The 16,076-nt window shown below is 27.8% G+C and overlaps 2 protein-coding genes across 3 annotated transcripts; one reads left to right on the top strand and one right to left on the bottom strand.

Annotated features, from left to right (window-relative positions):
• The first annotated feature begins 53 nt into the window (after positions 1 to 53).
• Positions 54 to 9,811, top strand: Cep290 (Centrosomal protein 290kDa). Of its 2 annotated transcripts, XM_083037855.1 has the most exons (24): positions 54 to 310; positions 470 to 554; positions 639 to 685; positions 767 to 856; positions 935 to 1,070; positions 1,174 to 1,310; positions 1,397 to 1,638; positions 1,729 to 1,861; positions 2,303 to 2,493; positions 2,570 to 2,711; positions 2,926 to 3,166; positions 3,428 to 3,593; positions 3,717 to 5,057; positions 5,141 to 5,438; positions 5,707 to 6,824; positions 7,000 to 7,198; positions 7,283 to 7,494; positions 7,607 to 7,754; positions 7,833 to 8,231; positions 8,415 to 8,581; positions 8,670 to 8,874; positions 8,981 to 9,238; positions 9,326 to 9,438; positions 9,593 to 9,811. In XM_083037855.1, exons 1-23 carry the CDS (start codon positions 131 to 133, stop codon positions 9,398 to 9,400), a joined length of 6,210 nt encoding a protein of 2,069 aa, XP_082893981.1. In that variant the 5' UTR covers positions 54 to 130; the 3' UTR covers positions 9,401 to 9,438; positions 9,593 to 9,811. The 2 variants fall into 2 exon arrangements, with proteins under 2 accessions (XP_082893981.1, XP_082893980.1); XM_083037854.1 differs by lacking the exon at positions 9,593 to 9,811 and having other exon boundaries at positions 9,326 to 9,493.
• Positions 9,812 to 12,429: 2,618 nt separating this feature from the next.
• Eh (Eclosion hormone) lies at positions 12,430 to 15,348 on the bottom strand. Its single transcript, XM_083037861.1, has 3 exons — positions 15,299 to 15,348; positions 12,832 to 12,923; positions 12,430 to 12,723 (listed from the first exon to the last, which is right to left on the bottom strand). Exons 2-3 carry the CDS (start codon positions 12,920 to 12,922, stop codon positions 12,557 to 12,559), a joined length of 258 nt encoding a protein of 85 aa, XP_082893987.1. The 5' UTR covers position 12,923; positions 15,299 to 15,348; the 3' UTR covers positions 12,430 to 12,556.
• Positions 15,349 to 16,076: the final 728 nt, after the last annotated feature.

The following is a 16,076-nucleotide window of genomic DNA, read 5'->3' as shown; positions in this document are numbered from 1 at the left end:
TGCGTTGACGGCAACTCTACATGAAATATTAGTTTAAGACTATATGAATTTTATATATTCGTCCGTTATGTTTGTAAACTATTGTCTCAAAAAGAGCATCTGGGATAATTATTAATTATTATACCGAAAAATGGTTCGCACCGACTGGGACCGAATATTATCTGTAAATGCTTCGTCTTTAACCGACGAAGAAATTGAGGATCTCTTCCCGACAATAGTCCGATGCGATGTAAACGAGATTATTGACGTGTATAATCTGCGAACGCTCGTGAGATTATCGCAAGAAATGTTGACTTACAAAGACAATCAAGTAAAGAAATTATTCGCTATTATATATTTAATATTTTTATATTTCTTCTTATTAATATTGAAAGAAGAAAAATATATATAAAAAAATATATATATAAGCTTTTTTTCCCTCGCTTTATAAATTTATATATTGCATATAAGAGAAATTTATTGATACTAGGTCGAGGCCTTACTTCTTGAATGTGGTGAATTGAAAGAAACGATAGCTTCATTACGTCCAGAGGCAGCCAAACGAAAGATCAAAGGTAGCTTGTCTAAATTTGAGTGTTTATATGATCATTTGTACAGTTTTTATTCTATTTATATTTATATTACAATTTTCTTCACAGATCATGGTGTATCTGCATTAAAACAAGAAAGTGATGATTTTACTAAAGTAAGTTTGTTTTTCATTATTTGCAACATAAATAAAATATTGTACTTTAAATTACAATCAATAATTTTATTTTGTGTAAAGGATACAAGAGAATATGCTACTTATTCAGATAAACAAGCCAGATATACAGATACAAATGAAAAAGTTAAAACACTTATGATTGAGTTAGAGGTAACAATAACAAAAAACTAAACTTTTCTTATTATATAATAAACTAAAGTTTTCTTAATACTACTTCTGATTTTCTAGGGTTTGGATAAGGAGAATGAAATTCTCAAAAGACAATTAACAACACTGAAAGATGAAATGGAGGATGCAACAGAGAAAATGAATGAGATGACACAAGAACTTAATTCAACTCAAATAAAAGTCACGGAATATAAAGGTGTTTATCCAAATAATATAGATTTTGTATATAATATATATATATATATATATATATATATATATATAGTATGCTTTTTATATAAATAAACATGCTATTACAGATAAGATTCAGAAATTAGAACAAGAAAATGAAGCTTTGGTTATTCAAATCGAAGAGATAACAGCACAACAAATAGATAGAGACAAAATGTTAGATGAATTCGGAGTGGCTATTGACACTAGAATATCTGAATGGAAGGTATTTTATATAAATTTAATATAATATTTACATTAGAAAATAAAAGTGTATTTATACATATAAATTTGCATTATTTATATTATCAGGGCATATTGGATGAAAAGGATATGGAAATTGCACGTTTGAAAAAAAATGTATCACAGTCTTTAATGCATTCTGTCACATCAGTCCAAGAAGAAAACAAATCACAGATTATTCGTTTAAATGATGAAATAACTCGTCGAGATACGATTATAGTTGAATTGCAAACTAAACTCTCTGATGCAATTGTTGAAATAAATGAGAGTGCTGCACTTATAGAAAAATTAAAAGCGCAAGAAGTTCAGGAGTAAGTAATATTTTCTATATATGTATATTTGTAATTTTACATAATTTACATAATTTTTAGTTATTGTTTTCAAGTTGATGTATTTCATAGGTCGGTAAAAAATGTCAAACGGAAAGAGCAAAAAAGTTTACTGAAAAAAATACAAATTGCAAATGAAAAGATATCTAATTTGGAAAATGCATTATCCCAAGCACAGGATGATGCCAAATCACAGAGTAGTAAAGTTAGACATTCATATTTTTATATCTATAGTTTATAAAGAACTCTATATAGATTACTACAGAATTATATTGCCACTAATTTTAATTACAAGTCTTATCAGATTTACAGAGTTAATTTTTTTTTAAAGTAAAAGTATGAAAATTTTATTAAATATTTCGTTTTTACAACTTTTGTCTTTTGATATAGAATATTTTATACTTAATAAATAAATATGGTTACATTCAGAAAATTTTATGAATAAAAATGTTTTTAATTATCAATTTTTCGTAATTTTAAAGCATTAATATTTTTGTCTTTTTGTTAAAGGAAACTCAATTACAAATTAATTATGTATTAATGAATCTCCAAATGAAAAGAGTGGCAATAATTCTAGAATATGTTGTATTTATTGAATTATATATACTAAAAATAATAACTGTTTTTTAAAATATTTTTTACATAGTTGTGCGAGGTATTATCTACCTTAAAAAATTATGAAGATGGAAATCAAACATTAGCTAAAGCATTGAACGAAATTAATGAATTAAATATCAAAATAAATCATAAGAACGAACATATCGAACATTTAGCCAATGTGGTTAATAAATTGGAGATGTTAAATTCATATCAAGAAATGGAGATCTTAACTCTTAGGTAAAATTTTAGAAATTGTTTATTCATAGCGTGTGTTAAATGAGAAAATAAATATAACATTACTTTTTTATAACAGAGAAAAATTAGGGATTCCAGAAGATGAATCAATATCGATTAAAAGTGTTATAGCAAAACGTAAAGAAGAATCAAGAAAAATGGAACAACTTATTCGACAAAATAAAAACCTCATAGAAGAAAATTTAGAATTAAAATCAGATGTAAGATAATTTATAGAAAAGTTAATTTATAAAATATATATGCGCACATATAATGTACACATACACACACACACACACACACACACACACACACACACACACACACACACACACACATCTTTTTTATTTAAACTATATGAATTGCAATATTTTATATCTGTTAATATCAAAAGAATATTATAAATTTATTAAATATTTATTTTATTTTTTGTAGATAAGAATGTTGAAATATAAATTGAGCAAGTCTGAAAAGATACTAGACATTTCAGATAATTTAGATGATTCTAGTAATCAGTTTTTACATTCAACTAAATTGATGGAATCAGAAAATATGCAAGTATCTTCTAAAACTGATACCTTCGAAGTTAATCAAAATATTCAAATAATTATAGAAGAAAATGAGGCACTTAGAAAAGGCATGCATGAGATTATGGACAGTATACGCAATCAAGATGGTGAATGGTTTTCGCTAACTTTAATGGTACTTTGGTATTGCACACATTTCCATTTCTATGACACCTTAGATTTTCTTTTATATTTCTTTTTTCCTTTCTATCTAATATATAAAATATTAATAAAATTCTCCACTAAATTTGCTTAATTTCTCACATTCTCTATTTGTTTTGAGCAAATGAACCTATATATTCTTTTGTAATTTTATTATATTAATAATTTCTTTAAAAATGAGCAAATAATATTTTTTTTGCATATCTTAGGTAAGAGCGAAGTGGAAATACAATCTAGTACATTGGAACGATTATTAGAAGCTTTGGATGTTAGACATTTAGCTGGTTGGTACCATCCAGCTATGAGATTACAGGAACATCTTAATGTTGTACAAGGCAGTAATACTGAATTAAGAACGCAACTTAGATTACTGAGGTATTTTACTTTAAAAATTTGTTAAATAATATATGAATACGCAACATGCATATAATTTAGCAATTAATTATTTCATATTATCTATTATAATTAATAAATCATACTTTAATGCTTAATTTACAGAAAAGAATTGCTAAAGAAGGATAATATATTACAAGATTTAGCAGCAATTAAAAATATTGATTTTGAAAAGTTGTACGAAAGACATAGCGAAGATGAAGCAATAATGACATGTCTTGCAGAAATGAAAGCTTTGCAAACGGCATATAAAAATGAGGCAGAGGAATGGGAAAAGCAGAAAGATTTGTTGATTCAAGAGAGTAATGAATTGAAAGATGAGACAGATGGGTTAAAAAAGCAATTAGAAGTTTATAAGAAAAATTGGCAAATTATAGAAGATGGAGACGATGAAATTCGGAAAGAATTTGCAGTAAAAACGAGAGAATATACGGATGCTGCTTATGAAATAATAATTATGAACAGAAAAAATGCAAGTCTTAATAAATTACTTAATAAGGAAACTAACAGATTATATGAATATCAAAAAGATATAATTAAAAAAGAGAATGATTTTAATAGAGCCCTTATCGATGCAAATAAATACAATAAAACGTTATTGTCAGAAATTTCGCTCTTACAGAGTAATTTATGCAATTCTGTAAGCATAACTGTGCATAACGAATTGAAAGAGAAATATGAGGAACTGAATATACGTCATCATGCTTTGTTAGAAAATGTAATGATATTTCGTGATTCCAGCGAAATATCATCTTTGAAAGCTGAAATAGAAGTAATAAGACAAGAGAAATATCAACTCGTGGAAGATTTACGAAAAATGGATAATTGCAAGAATGATGACAATTTGCAACAAAAATTAAAAGAAGTAGAAGCTAAGGAATTAATTGAAAGACAACGAGCTGATCAGATGGCTAGATTATATGAAATATCACAAACACAATTAGCAAAGTGCGAAGATAATGTTAAACAACTCTCCATTGTCAATTCTGAAAATCAAGAGAAATTGATTCAGATACATCAAAAATTGTCTAAGGAAATAGTATTGCAAGAAGCTACACAAGTGGATGACAATCGTATACAGGAATTACAGAATGAAAAAATGCAGCTTATTATAGAGAGCGAAAGTTTGAAAAAAAAGCTACAAATTTCTGAAGATGAAGCTCGTTTACAATATTCATTGAATTCATTACAAACACTAGAGTTGGATAGTCTTAGGCATCAAATATTAGATTTGCAGGCCGTAAGTGAAGACAAGGCCACTATTTCGAGACTTGATTTCGAACTTACGAGTAAGAAAATATCAGAAATGGAACTAACTACGCAGAAAACGCGATTGCAAAACGAGTTATCTTGCATGCAACAAGAACTTGATAACTCAAGAAGAAAATCTAAAGAGATGCGCAGTTATGTAGAAGATTATCGGAAACAATGTGACAATCGTTGCAAGTATGATTAAAAATTGCATTTAGATATTATTTTGCATATAGAAACTATTATAATACATTGTTGTGTGTTTATGTGTGTTACAGGTATTATACAGATATTATATATTTTTTACAATGTCAGTATGTGGGATCAACCTCTATAAGTACTTTAGAAAAAGTAATTACACTTGCTACAAAATTGAAAATAGATCGTCAAAATATTGATACAAAAATGGAAAAAACTAAAAAATGTCATGAAGATATTAAATACGAAAAGCAACTTTTATCTGCTCGTCTTGAAATTATTGAACGTTTGAAAGATATATTAGAGCAACAAATCGGCGCTGGCAGCGTCCAAACTATAATGGAACGTTTTGCCGAATCTTCACAACAGACTCTAAGTGTAAGTCTTTATATGATAACTAACAATAAGTATACAAATTTATTATAATGAAATTTGGCAAAGTAATATTAAGCTAGCGTAACGTGCACAAAATTTTTATTTTTAATTCTATAGGTTTTATTAATATTATTATTTAAATTATTAATAAATTTAATATTTTATTTAAAAAGTTATAATAAAATAGACTTTAATACCTTTAACGTTGCATTTTCAAGTTGAATTTGTATTATAAAAAGTGTTTATTATATTTTTATATTCTTTTAATTAGGATTTCAAATACAAACGAAGAATAGCTCATTTAGAGCATGAACTGCAAATTGCCAATAGTAAATTCAACGAATATGAATCAGTAATAACAAGTATGGAACAGGACATGATAAATATTCAGAGAGCTTGGTATCCAAAACAAGATAATCAGCCTCAAATTAACATACCGAATGTTGAGACAAAGTCTATTCAAACTGCAACGGAAACTCAAGTGATCAGTGTTCAAACAGATTCCTATACTTGCTGCTTGGATCAAAAAGTACAAGATACAACTGGAGAAAACATAGTGGTTAAAGATATTCAAAAATCTGTTGACTCAAGTGAAACTACAAAAAAGACATTCCGAGAAGTGGGAAATAATACAGATGAGAGTGGTAGTTCGGTGATCCTTAACGAGCAGTTAGATCAAGCGCTAAAACTCGCATCGGAACGCTCCGTGATGCTCGTAAAATGTGAATCACAATTAACGGAGTATAAAGCAAAAGTAGAAGCTTTGAATAAAACGATAATGGAAAAAGATTCGCAATATCAAGCAACAGTAGACACTCTGAACAAAGCGATCGAGGAGAAAGATTTACAGTATCGAACAAGAATGGATACTCTGAACAAAGCGATCGAGGAAAAGGATTCGCATCTTGTTCAAAAACAAAATGTACTCGATGAATTAATAAGCCAACCGCATACCACGAGTATCGATTGTACTGACAAATTGGTTCTGAAATCGACAATAAACAGTTTACAGAAATTAATTAATCAAAAGGAGGAGACTATTTTGAGATATCAAAATTTATGGAAGGAGGACAAGGACGAACATAGTCGGGCAGCAAGTCGTTTTCAAGAAGAGATTAAAGGTTTACACGATCATATTTTGGCTATGCAAAGTAAGAGCAGAAAAAATGAAGAACCAGTTATAAGTGTGAAAAATATTTTTGAGAAAACGTCCGATGAAACCGCAGCGAAAGTACCGAGAAACAGTGCCGCGCAAGAAGAAGAAATTGCAAGACTACGTGAGAAGGTGTCTACCTTTGAAGCAGAATTAAATATCAGCAAGGAACTGAGTGAACGTTGGCATCGATTAGCGGAAGAAAGATTGAAGCATATGGATCGTATGAGAGAAAGGTTTGTTTCACGATTTAAATGTTATTCAGTCATTTTAATATTTAATATTTAATCAACTTCCCAATATTGAAAATAAATAATAAATTAATTTTACAAAATAAACATTTTGTAAAATTAAAAAGAAAAAAATGATTGTATAAGAGAAATATATCATAAATAATTTATATTCTTATAGATTGGAGCAACAACATAAAACTGAATTGGAAAGTTATCGTAGCGAATCAAATAAGTGGCAATCTGAAGCAGACATACTTAGACAACAGTTGTCTGAAAATCGTATGTTACTTACAAAAGGAAATATTTCCCTGATGAAGGAGCTACAAGAAAAAGATGATAAAATATATGAACTGACTCTTGCGTGTCAACAATTACAGGTATCATAATTTTGTTAGATTTGTTATTGAATAATATTGTATATAATTGTTCAATTTCTTAAAAAATATACTTTTGTTATACAGAATGAAGTTGAATTGATAGAGTCTGTAAATCGAACTCAGCAAATGACAGTACGAGATACAAAAGCAAACGAAACGCCACATCAGAGTCATCGCGATCAAATGCAACAACAAAATCAAGTAGATGTTTTACGTCGACAGCTTCAGTCTTTAATGGAAAAGGAAAAAACGTACAAGTATGAAATAACTGATTTAAAACAACAACTCAGTCGCAGGTAAATTTGCTAATTTATAAGTATCAAAATTAATTTTTATTTCTTTTTAAATTGATTTTAATTAATTGAAAAAAATATGAATTATTGATATAAGATACTTGATCTATTTCAGATATATGGCGACAAAAACTCAGGAGAAAAAAATATCGCAACGTGAAGCGCAACTCGAGCGCAAAGTAACATCTCTAGAAGAAGAGTTGCATAAAGCAAAGACTCAATTAGATCGAGAATATCTGGCGCAAGAAATTAAAAAAGTTAAGGTAAAAAGAATAAACTATAACAAAACATTATTTTACTAATATATACTATACTTAATGTATACATTTTCCTTTGAATAGACTGCGGAGGAACTTTTATTGTGGGAGAAACAAAAAAAGTGGCAGCAAACTGCAGAAAAGTTAAAAGAAAAACTTAAAGAGAAGACTAATGAATATGAAAAATTGCTTACAAATTACGAGAAACTTCGATCTGTCGTTTCGTGTATGGAAAGAGAAAAATGGTATTTGAGAAGCAAGCTTAAACTTGAAAGCGATATCGTATCCGGCAATTTATCGACAAGACCTGTTTCAACTATCCAGCTTAACGCAGTAGAAAAAGAATTGGAAAAAGATTGTCGAATATTAAGAGAACGCGTTAAGGAATTAACTGGTCGTTTAGAGAAAGAAAGTAATGAACATTTGATACTTGAGATAGCGGAATTAAAACGGCATAATGCGGCTCTGGAAGCAGTTTCTCAGGTTAGTATTCAAGTTTATATAATAAATATTTATTGATATTTTATATATTATATATTTATTATATAATTTTATTATATACTTTTATTATTATATACTTATATATTATTATATATATTTTCTCATTATTATATACTTTATTTATATTATTATATATTTTTATTGACATTACATGCTATGTTACAGGGTAATACATGTGTAATTAGTCAATTGGAGAAATTAGAAATGACTAAAGATATTCTTGAGAAGATGAATCTTAAATTGGAAAGTGAAAATTTCGAGTTACGACTGGAATTAGAAAAGGCGAATTCGGATACTCCGAGACTGCGAGAAAAAGTCGAACATTTGGAAAAGTATGTTTAATTATATATTATATTATCATATATTGTGAGAATATTGATTTAAAAAATGATGAATATTATCCTATTTTTATTTTTACAGATACATCAAGTTACTAAAAGTAGAAAAATCTTCTGATTCTACTCCTAGATCATCAGATAAAGAATTGCCAGAAACGAGCAACAAAAAATCTATCTTTGAAATGGAGAAAACAATCTTTACATTGAAGCGAATCATTGAGAAACTGCAGGCAGAGAATAAAAGACTGAAATTCAATTCTAAGAAAAATCATATTCTAACCAATCAAGTAAATTAATCTATTCTTCGATATTATATATCTATGTTTTTTTATATACATTATAAATGTTATTATATGTTAAAAATTATATATATATGTTATATTTTAAATACAGGGAAAGATAAATGCTACCGATGGAAACATTTTACTTCAAAGACAATATGAGGAATCTCAGAAACGTGTGATAAGTTTGGAGTCAGACTTACTACTAGCTGAACAGAGAATAGCTATGTTAGAAAAGGCTGAAAAGGACGATGATAATGGAGATTTTCATATCTTGAAGCAACAATTAATACATAAATCCGAGCTTTTAGAAAAAGTGAAACAGTTATTGACTCGAGCAGCCATCAATGAAAAAACATTGAGGCAACGTGTAAGAATTTAAATATTAATACACAATTTAAAAGCCACATTAAAAGATAAAATTAAGAAATTCTTATCTATATAATTTGATTATTAGGTGCAACAACTAGAATCAAAGCACACTCTGTCAACAATTCCAGAATATCATGTGACTCCACCTACACTAGAATAATGATGGATGCTTGGGAGAGAACTGTTTATGGATTCATGGTAAAAAAAAAACCATTTTTATTTTTTATTGAGACAAATATATTTATTTTATATACGTCCATTAAGAATTTGTGGACTATATAAAGCCTTGTTTCCATTCAGTATTCCTGTCGCATAATTTCATATAATCATATATCAATTTTTGTACACACAGGTGCACAATGTTCATCACAATTGTCAATTTAACATAGTGTCTTAAGAATATCGTCATTTCTCTCTCATTTATAAATTCAATCTTAAAATAATCTATAATTGAACTTTTCTTGCGACAATATTCTTATTGATATATTCTACGCACATATAACAAAGACATTTTACAAAGATTTTATTTCAAATTACAATAAATGAGCCTAAATTTCGTTGACAAAAACGATTATATGACTAAAGAGAGATTCAATTTTACAATCTTATATCTAAATAAAAATTATGCTATTCGCATTTTTCTATCGCATATTTTGATATGCGATAGAATATGACTATTAAAATATTAGACGCTATATATTAAATGAGTTAGTACAATTAATTAATTATTTCAAATATTTCTAATACATCATTCTAATATCAAAATGAATTTCGAGTTTTAACTCTAGGTTAAATAATTACTCTTGAATTGGCCGCTTTTCGATACTTCGATATTTCGATACTTCGATATTTCGATACTTGTGCGATACTCTCGCTTGAGAACCTCGAAGTTTCTCAACGGTCCTGTGGTAAAGTCACGTTCGAACCGCTCCGTATTTCTCACGCAAGTTTTACTGTTTAAAGCATCTCGTGCACGATAAACTGTTACAAATATCTTTCGTAAAGTCGCGGACGTTTGCCTAAAGCACAAAGCATCGCTCGTAATAGCTCGTATTGTGTCGTGTCTTCAGTCTATGATTCGGTACGTATGTATGTGTGTGTGTGTGTGTGTCTGGATTGGCGGAGCATGTTCTCTCATATTTACTTCACGCCGTTTATTTCTTGCCAGACTACACGAAAAACTATTACGAATATCATTTATAAAGAGTCGGATGTTCGCCTAAAGCGTTAAGTATCGCGTACGATCGCTATTATATGGTGATTTCGGTGTCGGTAATTCGATCCGCCGCGTACGTGTATGTGTCTGGATTGGCGGTGCATATATGTTTTCTCATGTTCACTTCGCGTCGTTATTTTCTTGCCAGACTGCACGAAAAACTATTACGAATATTTCTTATAAATAAAAGTCGGATTTGCCTAAAGCGTTAAGTATCGCGTACGATCGCTATTATATCGTGATTTCGGTGTCGGTGATTCGGTCCACACATGTATGTGTGTGTGTATTTTTTCATCATTATTTTTCCGCCAAACTGCAGACTGCTTGCTGCGACTGATACGCAATTATTGTGCCAGGTATGTTGACATATACTTGCGTTGTTTAATAAGTTACAACGTCGACATTCTATTTTTTGCATTTGTCTATTATTATTCCTTTGTATTCGTAATAATTTGAATCTCCGAAAGTGGCAATTTAGCAAACCAAGGGCAGCCACTCAAGTAGCAAAAAACATATAAAAAATGTTTCAAACTTATTTTCAGAGATATTTAAAAAATGTTAAAATAATTACGTCCTTTTTTATCCCTTTTTATTCATTAAAAAAACGTTTATTTTTACGTTAATGTAACAAATATTAATTTAACATTTATTAAATATTTAATATTTTATTAATATTTTATATTAATGAAATATTAAATATTTAATAAATATTAAATTAATATTTATATTACATTAACGTTAAAATGAACGTTTTTTAATGAATAAAAAGGGACTTAACCAATTATTTTAACATTTTAAAAATATCTTTGAAAATGGGTTTTAAACATTTTTTATACATTTTTTTTTTGCTATTTGGGCAAGTGTACAAATGGAAAGGATTAAAAATAATATTTTTGAATCGTTATTTTACACACATACATATATTATAATTTTATATTGAATTTTATAAGCAGTGTAATACATATAAATCTTTATATATGTATATGCATTGCTATATATGTATCTCCTGGAACGCTTATTTTTTTATCTTTATATATGTTTGAAAGTAACTTTTTCAAATTATATTTTCTTATTTATTTTTAATATACTGCCATTGCCAAATGATATATCATTAATATTCCAATTAATATATATCAAATTTTTATCTTGCATACATATATGTAACTTAAATCTGGACTAAGGCACACGGTATTACCAACTGATTACTATAATGTTATTGACGACCCGCTATATAAAAATTTTGAAATTATGCCTAATTCTGGCTTATATTTGATACGAAAAATAACAATCATATATTTTTTGCATTGTGTGCAATTTTTTTCAAGCAAGTGAAACTAATTTTCTTGTCTAAATAATTAAATTATTTTTTTTTAATATTAAAGTATATGCATTAAAATTTCAAGAATCTAACCGTACACAGGAAATATCTTTAACTTATTTAGACGAATAAAGAGAAGATATCAATATCAATAGATTCATAATAATTTTTTTCTTTTTAAATAAAAACCGTATATTTTTTTATATTACGCACAATTTGTTTAGCAAATTTGCTGTTTTATATATAAATTAGTAAATTTTTCGTTTAGATAATAAAGTATCGTATACATGCAGTTATTAAGTTAATATTTTCAATATTTAATATCTCTCTGTAATTAAAAAAAATATGTTTACATATAATATATATATATTGACAAATATATATATATATTAGTAAATAAATAATATTATTATAAAATTATATAACAATAACAATTGCCGATACTAATAATTTAGGATTAATTGATTAAAAATTATTTAATCGATATCCTCATACAATTCTTTTGTTTATCAGCAATTTTAAATAGATTGTAATGTGATATAGTTGAAAGATTTTATCTCAGAATCTCTTCAAACTTTTAAATTAAATCTTTCAAAAGATATATTTTTCGTGAAATAATAATAAAAATTTGCAGTTATATTATTGATTATAATAAATTTTAATAAGTTATAATATCTATAGCAAAAATTATTTCATTGAGATTTGCATTTTTTGTGATGCGCAATTACGAGGTTTAATATTATAATGCAAATATGAGAAAGAAGTTTAATCGATTCTGTGGATTAATAATCGTTCTCGGGTACCTGCAAAAAGGGACGAATCGAAAACTCGTCTTCGCAGTCCGGAATGAGCTTGCCCTTATATTTTAAACAAAAATCAGCACATTTTTCGCCGATGAAGAATGAGCCAAACATCTTCCTGCATTGTGCACAGTTCCGAATACAAACACCTGTATGCACAAAGCTGATTACAGGAGCATATTATGATCGACTAAGACTTTTGATTAATAATTTTATAATAGTACAATTTTATACAGATTTATTAGAGATTAACTTACCAATATTTCGTTCGGTATCAGCCATAGATGTCGTGAAGCAACAAACGGTAAAAACAACGACGAATAATACAATGATTCGATTTAAATTCATGCTGAAACAAAAGTAAATATATTAATCTTAATTTTTAATCATGAATGTACAATAATGTACATGTTCAATAAGGATAAAGTTTTTTACAATGAAAGAAAATAAAATTTTATGTTACTTAATATAAAAATAAGAAATATCTAGACAGCATAGAGATATAATGACAGATTTATATTTATATAATATCAAAAAGATTTTTGTTACATATCAGCCCAAGTAGCAAAAAAATGTATAAAAAAATGTTTAAAACTCATTTTTAAAGATATTTTGAAAACGTTGAAATAATTGGTTAATATTTATTTATATTTATTGGCTAATATTTATTTTATTAATATTTTATTAATGTTTTATTAATGAAATAATAATAAAATAAATATTTAATAAATGTTAAATAAATATTTATATTACATTAACGTTAAAATAAATATTTTTTTAATGAATAAAAAGAGACTTAACCAATTATTTTAACGTTTTTAAAATATCTTGAAAATGAGTTTTAAATTTTAACATTTTTATACATTTTTTTGCTACTTGCGACAGCTAAAGAGTTAAAGATTTCTTATTAAAATTTATTTAGATATCAATTTTTTTATACGATACGGTTCTATTTTAAAAATTTATACAAAATTATTGCTTACATCATTCACATTTCTGAATATAAATTTACGCAACGTGTTAATGTTATTGTTGCAATTAAAATTTATTTAATGGTTAGGTAATAAAAATTTATAAAAATTTAAAAGATTTTAATATATTACGCATACACCACACACACATACACACGCGCGCGCGCACACACACACACACACACACACAACAGATGATGGAATAGAAAGTGCCAGTGAACATATATAAATGATGTTTTGCAACACTATACGATGTGAAATTAAAACTACATTCTGAATTCTATTCATGTTATTCTTATGTCGTTTGAATATTAATATATAATCTAAATAAATCTTTAATTTATTTATTTAACAATTTAGATCACGTATTACTGGATCACGTAGTTATTATATTTGTTGTTTCTACAATAGTTAAAATAGACATCAAACTTACAATTAATTAAACACATGTTAGAGACACGAGAGAAATATCTAATTTCTTGTTTAAATTAAGATATTTCTCTTGTGTCTCTAACATGTGTGTTTAACTAACAATAAGTTTGATGTCTATTTTTTTTACTATTGTAGAAACAAATATAATAATTCCCCTAATAAAAAGATTATATGACTAATATTTCATATATTTTTATTTCTAATATTTAATATATTTATCTGTTTTCATATTCGTTCCTTTCGAAATATTGCAATATATAACTAAGGCTTATATTTACAAATACCGAGAAAAAAAGAACTTATTAACCGACTTTCCACAAAAATCGAAGAGTTTTCTAATTATGTATAATGATTCTAATTTAAAACCGAAATTACATTAGCCATATTACAAAGCCGATATTACATGTAAGAAAAACTACTTCGAAAAAAGTGAGACAGCGCGAAAAAGTTCTTTCCGTCGTTTTGCATTTCCGGTTTGCAATTAGCACTCGCTCGAGAGGAAGGACAGAGAGGGAGATGGCCGCAGTTAAACTCGATGAACTTTCAGGGATAACTCGGGTGTTAAAAGTATCTCTTTTTTTTTTAGAAAAAATAAAAATGAATAAAAGATGAATAAAAAGTTGATAAAAAAATTTATATTAAAACCACTCGTGTTCTCATATCGTATTAATTCATTATGAAACTGAACGTTATCACTCCGGATGAAATCACATTTCCATAACAACAAATATATTTAAAAAAAAAAAAAAATACCGGATATAATTATTTCTCTGATTAAAATGATATATGTAACCGTGCTGCAGCCATACGTTGCCGAATATCCTGCGCCAGGTTTTTCTTATGCCACGTACACGAGAAGAGATGCGTCTCGTCACTATTTTTTTTTATAGATACAGTCGTTTATAACCGGAATCTTTCTCTGTTAATCGCGCTTCCGCGTTCGTCTTAGCGTCCACATTGTGAACACATAAACATAATAAATATGGATGGAAGGTATCTCGGTTTACCGTCTTCCTCTCTCTTTCTCCCTCTCCGTCTCCTCTCTTTCTCGCCGTCCAGGAAGCACTTAAAGATTCAAGACCAAGGATTGCGCAGACAGCATTCGATACCGACGTTAACGCATGTTGCACGAACAATGACGTTGATCGATTAATGTGATCAATCGATCAACGACGCTTGAATAGATCTTTTTGGACACGTGTAAGAATCAATGAATTTTTCGATGGAAAAATGCGCGTTTTCGCGAGGTGAAAAAGAAGAAAGGTTTGCGCATTTTGAGAGGAACGTTTTGAAAATAAGATTCTTTATACGATTTATTTACCTGATCGATGCGGCAGCTTGAGAAGGCGAAACTGTTGGAATTGTTAAACGCCGACGAATGACACTGAACAGACCACTCGACGGTCTTATATATCCGCAAACGCCGGATTCAACCCTCGCGTTAGGGAAACCCCCGCTGCTTATCTTCCTTTGATTTGATTTTTTCAATTTCCTGCACTCAGTGCATCGAAGTATTCTATTTATTTCTATTAGTGCTTTTACATAATAAGTTATGCATTATTTCTTTAGCTTTAAAATAATTGCTCTAGTAATTGAATACTCGATATATTCGATACTGATATATTCGATGTTTTACTTTATATATTTTTATATTTTCTTTGTTCTCGAAGCTCATACAATTATTATTTTCATATAAAATTTTGACACATGCAACATTTGGATATATGGTATAGATGTTATAGGTATTTCACTCTTACAAAAATAAAAATATTTTATAGCTTTTTAAATATATATGTAGTTTTATATAAATATAGATATTATATGTCTTTATATATTTTCTATTACTGTTTTAAGGATATACTTACTACAAGGATATTTATTTCCATATATTTTTAATTCGTTATATTTATTATAAATCACGCAATTAAAATGAATACTAAATCAAAAGTATTACAGAATATATTAACTATATTTAATTTCTAGTAACATTGCAGTGCATTATAACCAATATTTATTACTATATAATATAACAAAATAGATACTGTTATGTGCTAATTGATCCCATTATATAACATATATAATAATCGCAATTAATTGCT

This window comes from Prenolepis imparis, unplaced genomic scaffold, assembly GCF_030444845.1.
Source record: "Prenolepis imparis isolate NDT839.2.m4 unplaced genomic scaffold, iyPreImpa1.0 SCAF_5, whole genome shotgun sequence".
NCBI lineage: Eukaryota > Metazoa > Arthropoda > Insecta > Hymenoptera > Formicidae > Prenolepis > Prenolepis imparis.
This window is presented reverse-complemented; position numbering and strand designations above follow the sequence as displayed.

Excerpts from the sequence above, each read along its gene's own strand:
- Cep290 (XM_083037855.1), top strand. The coding sequence starts at position 131 with ATGGTTCGCACCGACTGGGACCGAATATTATCTGTAAATGCTTCGTCT. Across the intron at positions 1,862-2,302 it reads CCAAATCACAGAGTAGTAAA|TTGTGCGAGGTATTATCTAC; the intron begins GTTAGACATTCA and ends TTTTTTACATAG. Across the intron at positions 8,232-8,414 it reads CTCTGGAAGCAGTTTCTCAG|GGTAATACATGTGTAATTAG; the intron begins GTTAGTATTCAA and ends GCTATGTTACAG.
- Eh (XM_083037861.1), bottom strand. The coding sequence starts at position 12,922 with ATGAATTTAAATCGAATCATTGTATTATTCGTCGTTGTTTTTACCGTT. Across the intron at positions 12,724-12,831 it reads TGATACCGAACGAAATATTG|GTGTTTGTATTCGGAACTGT; the intron begins GTAAGTTAATCT and ends TTGTGCATACAG.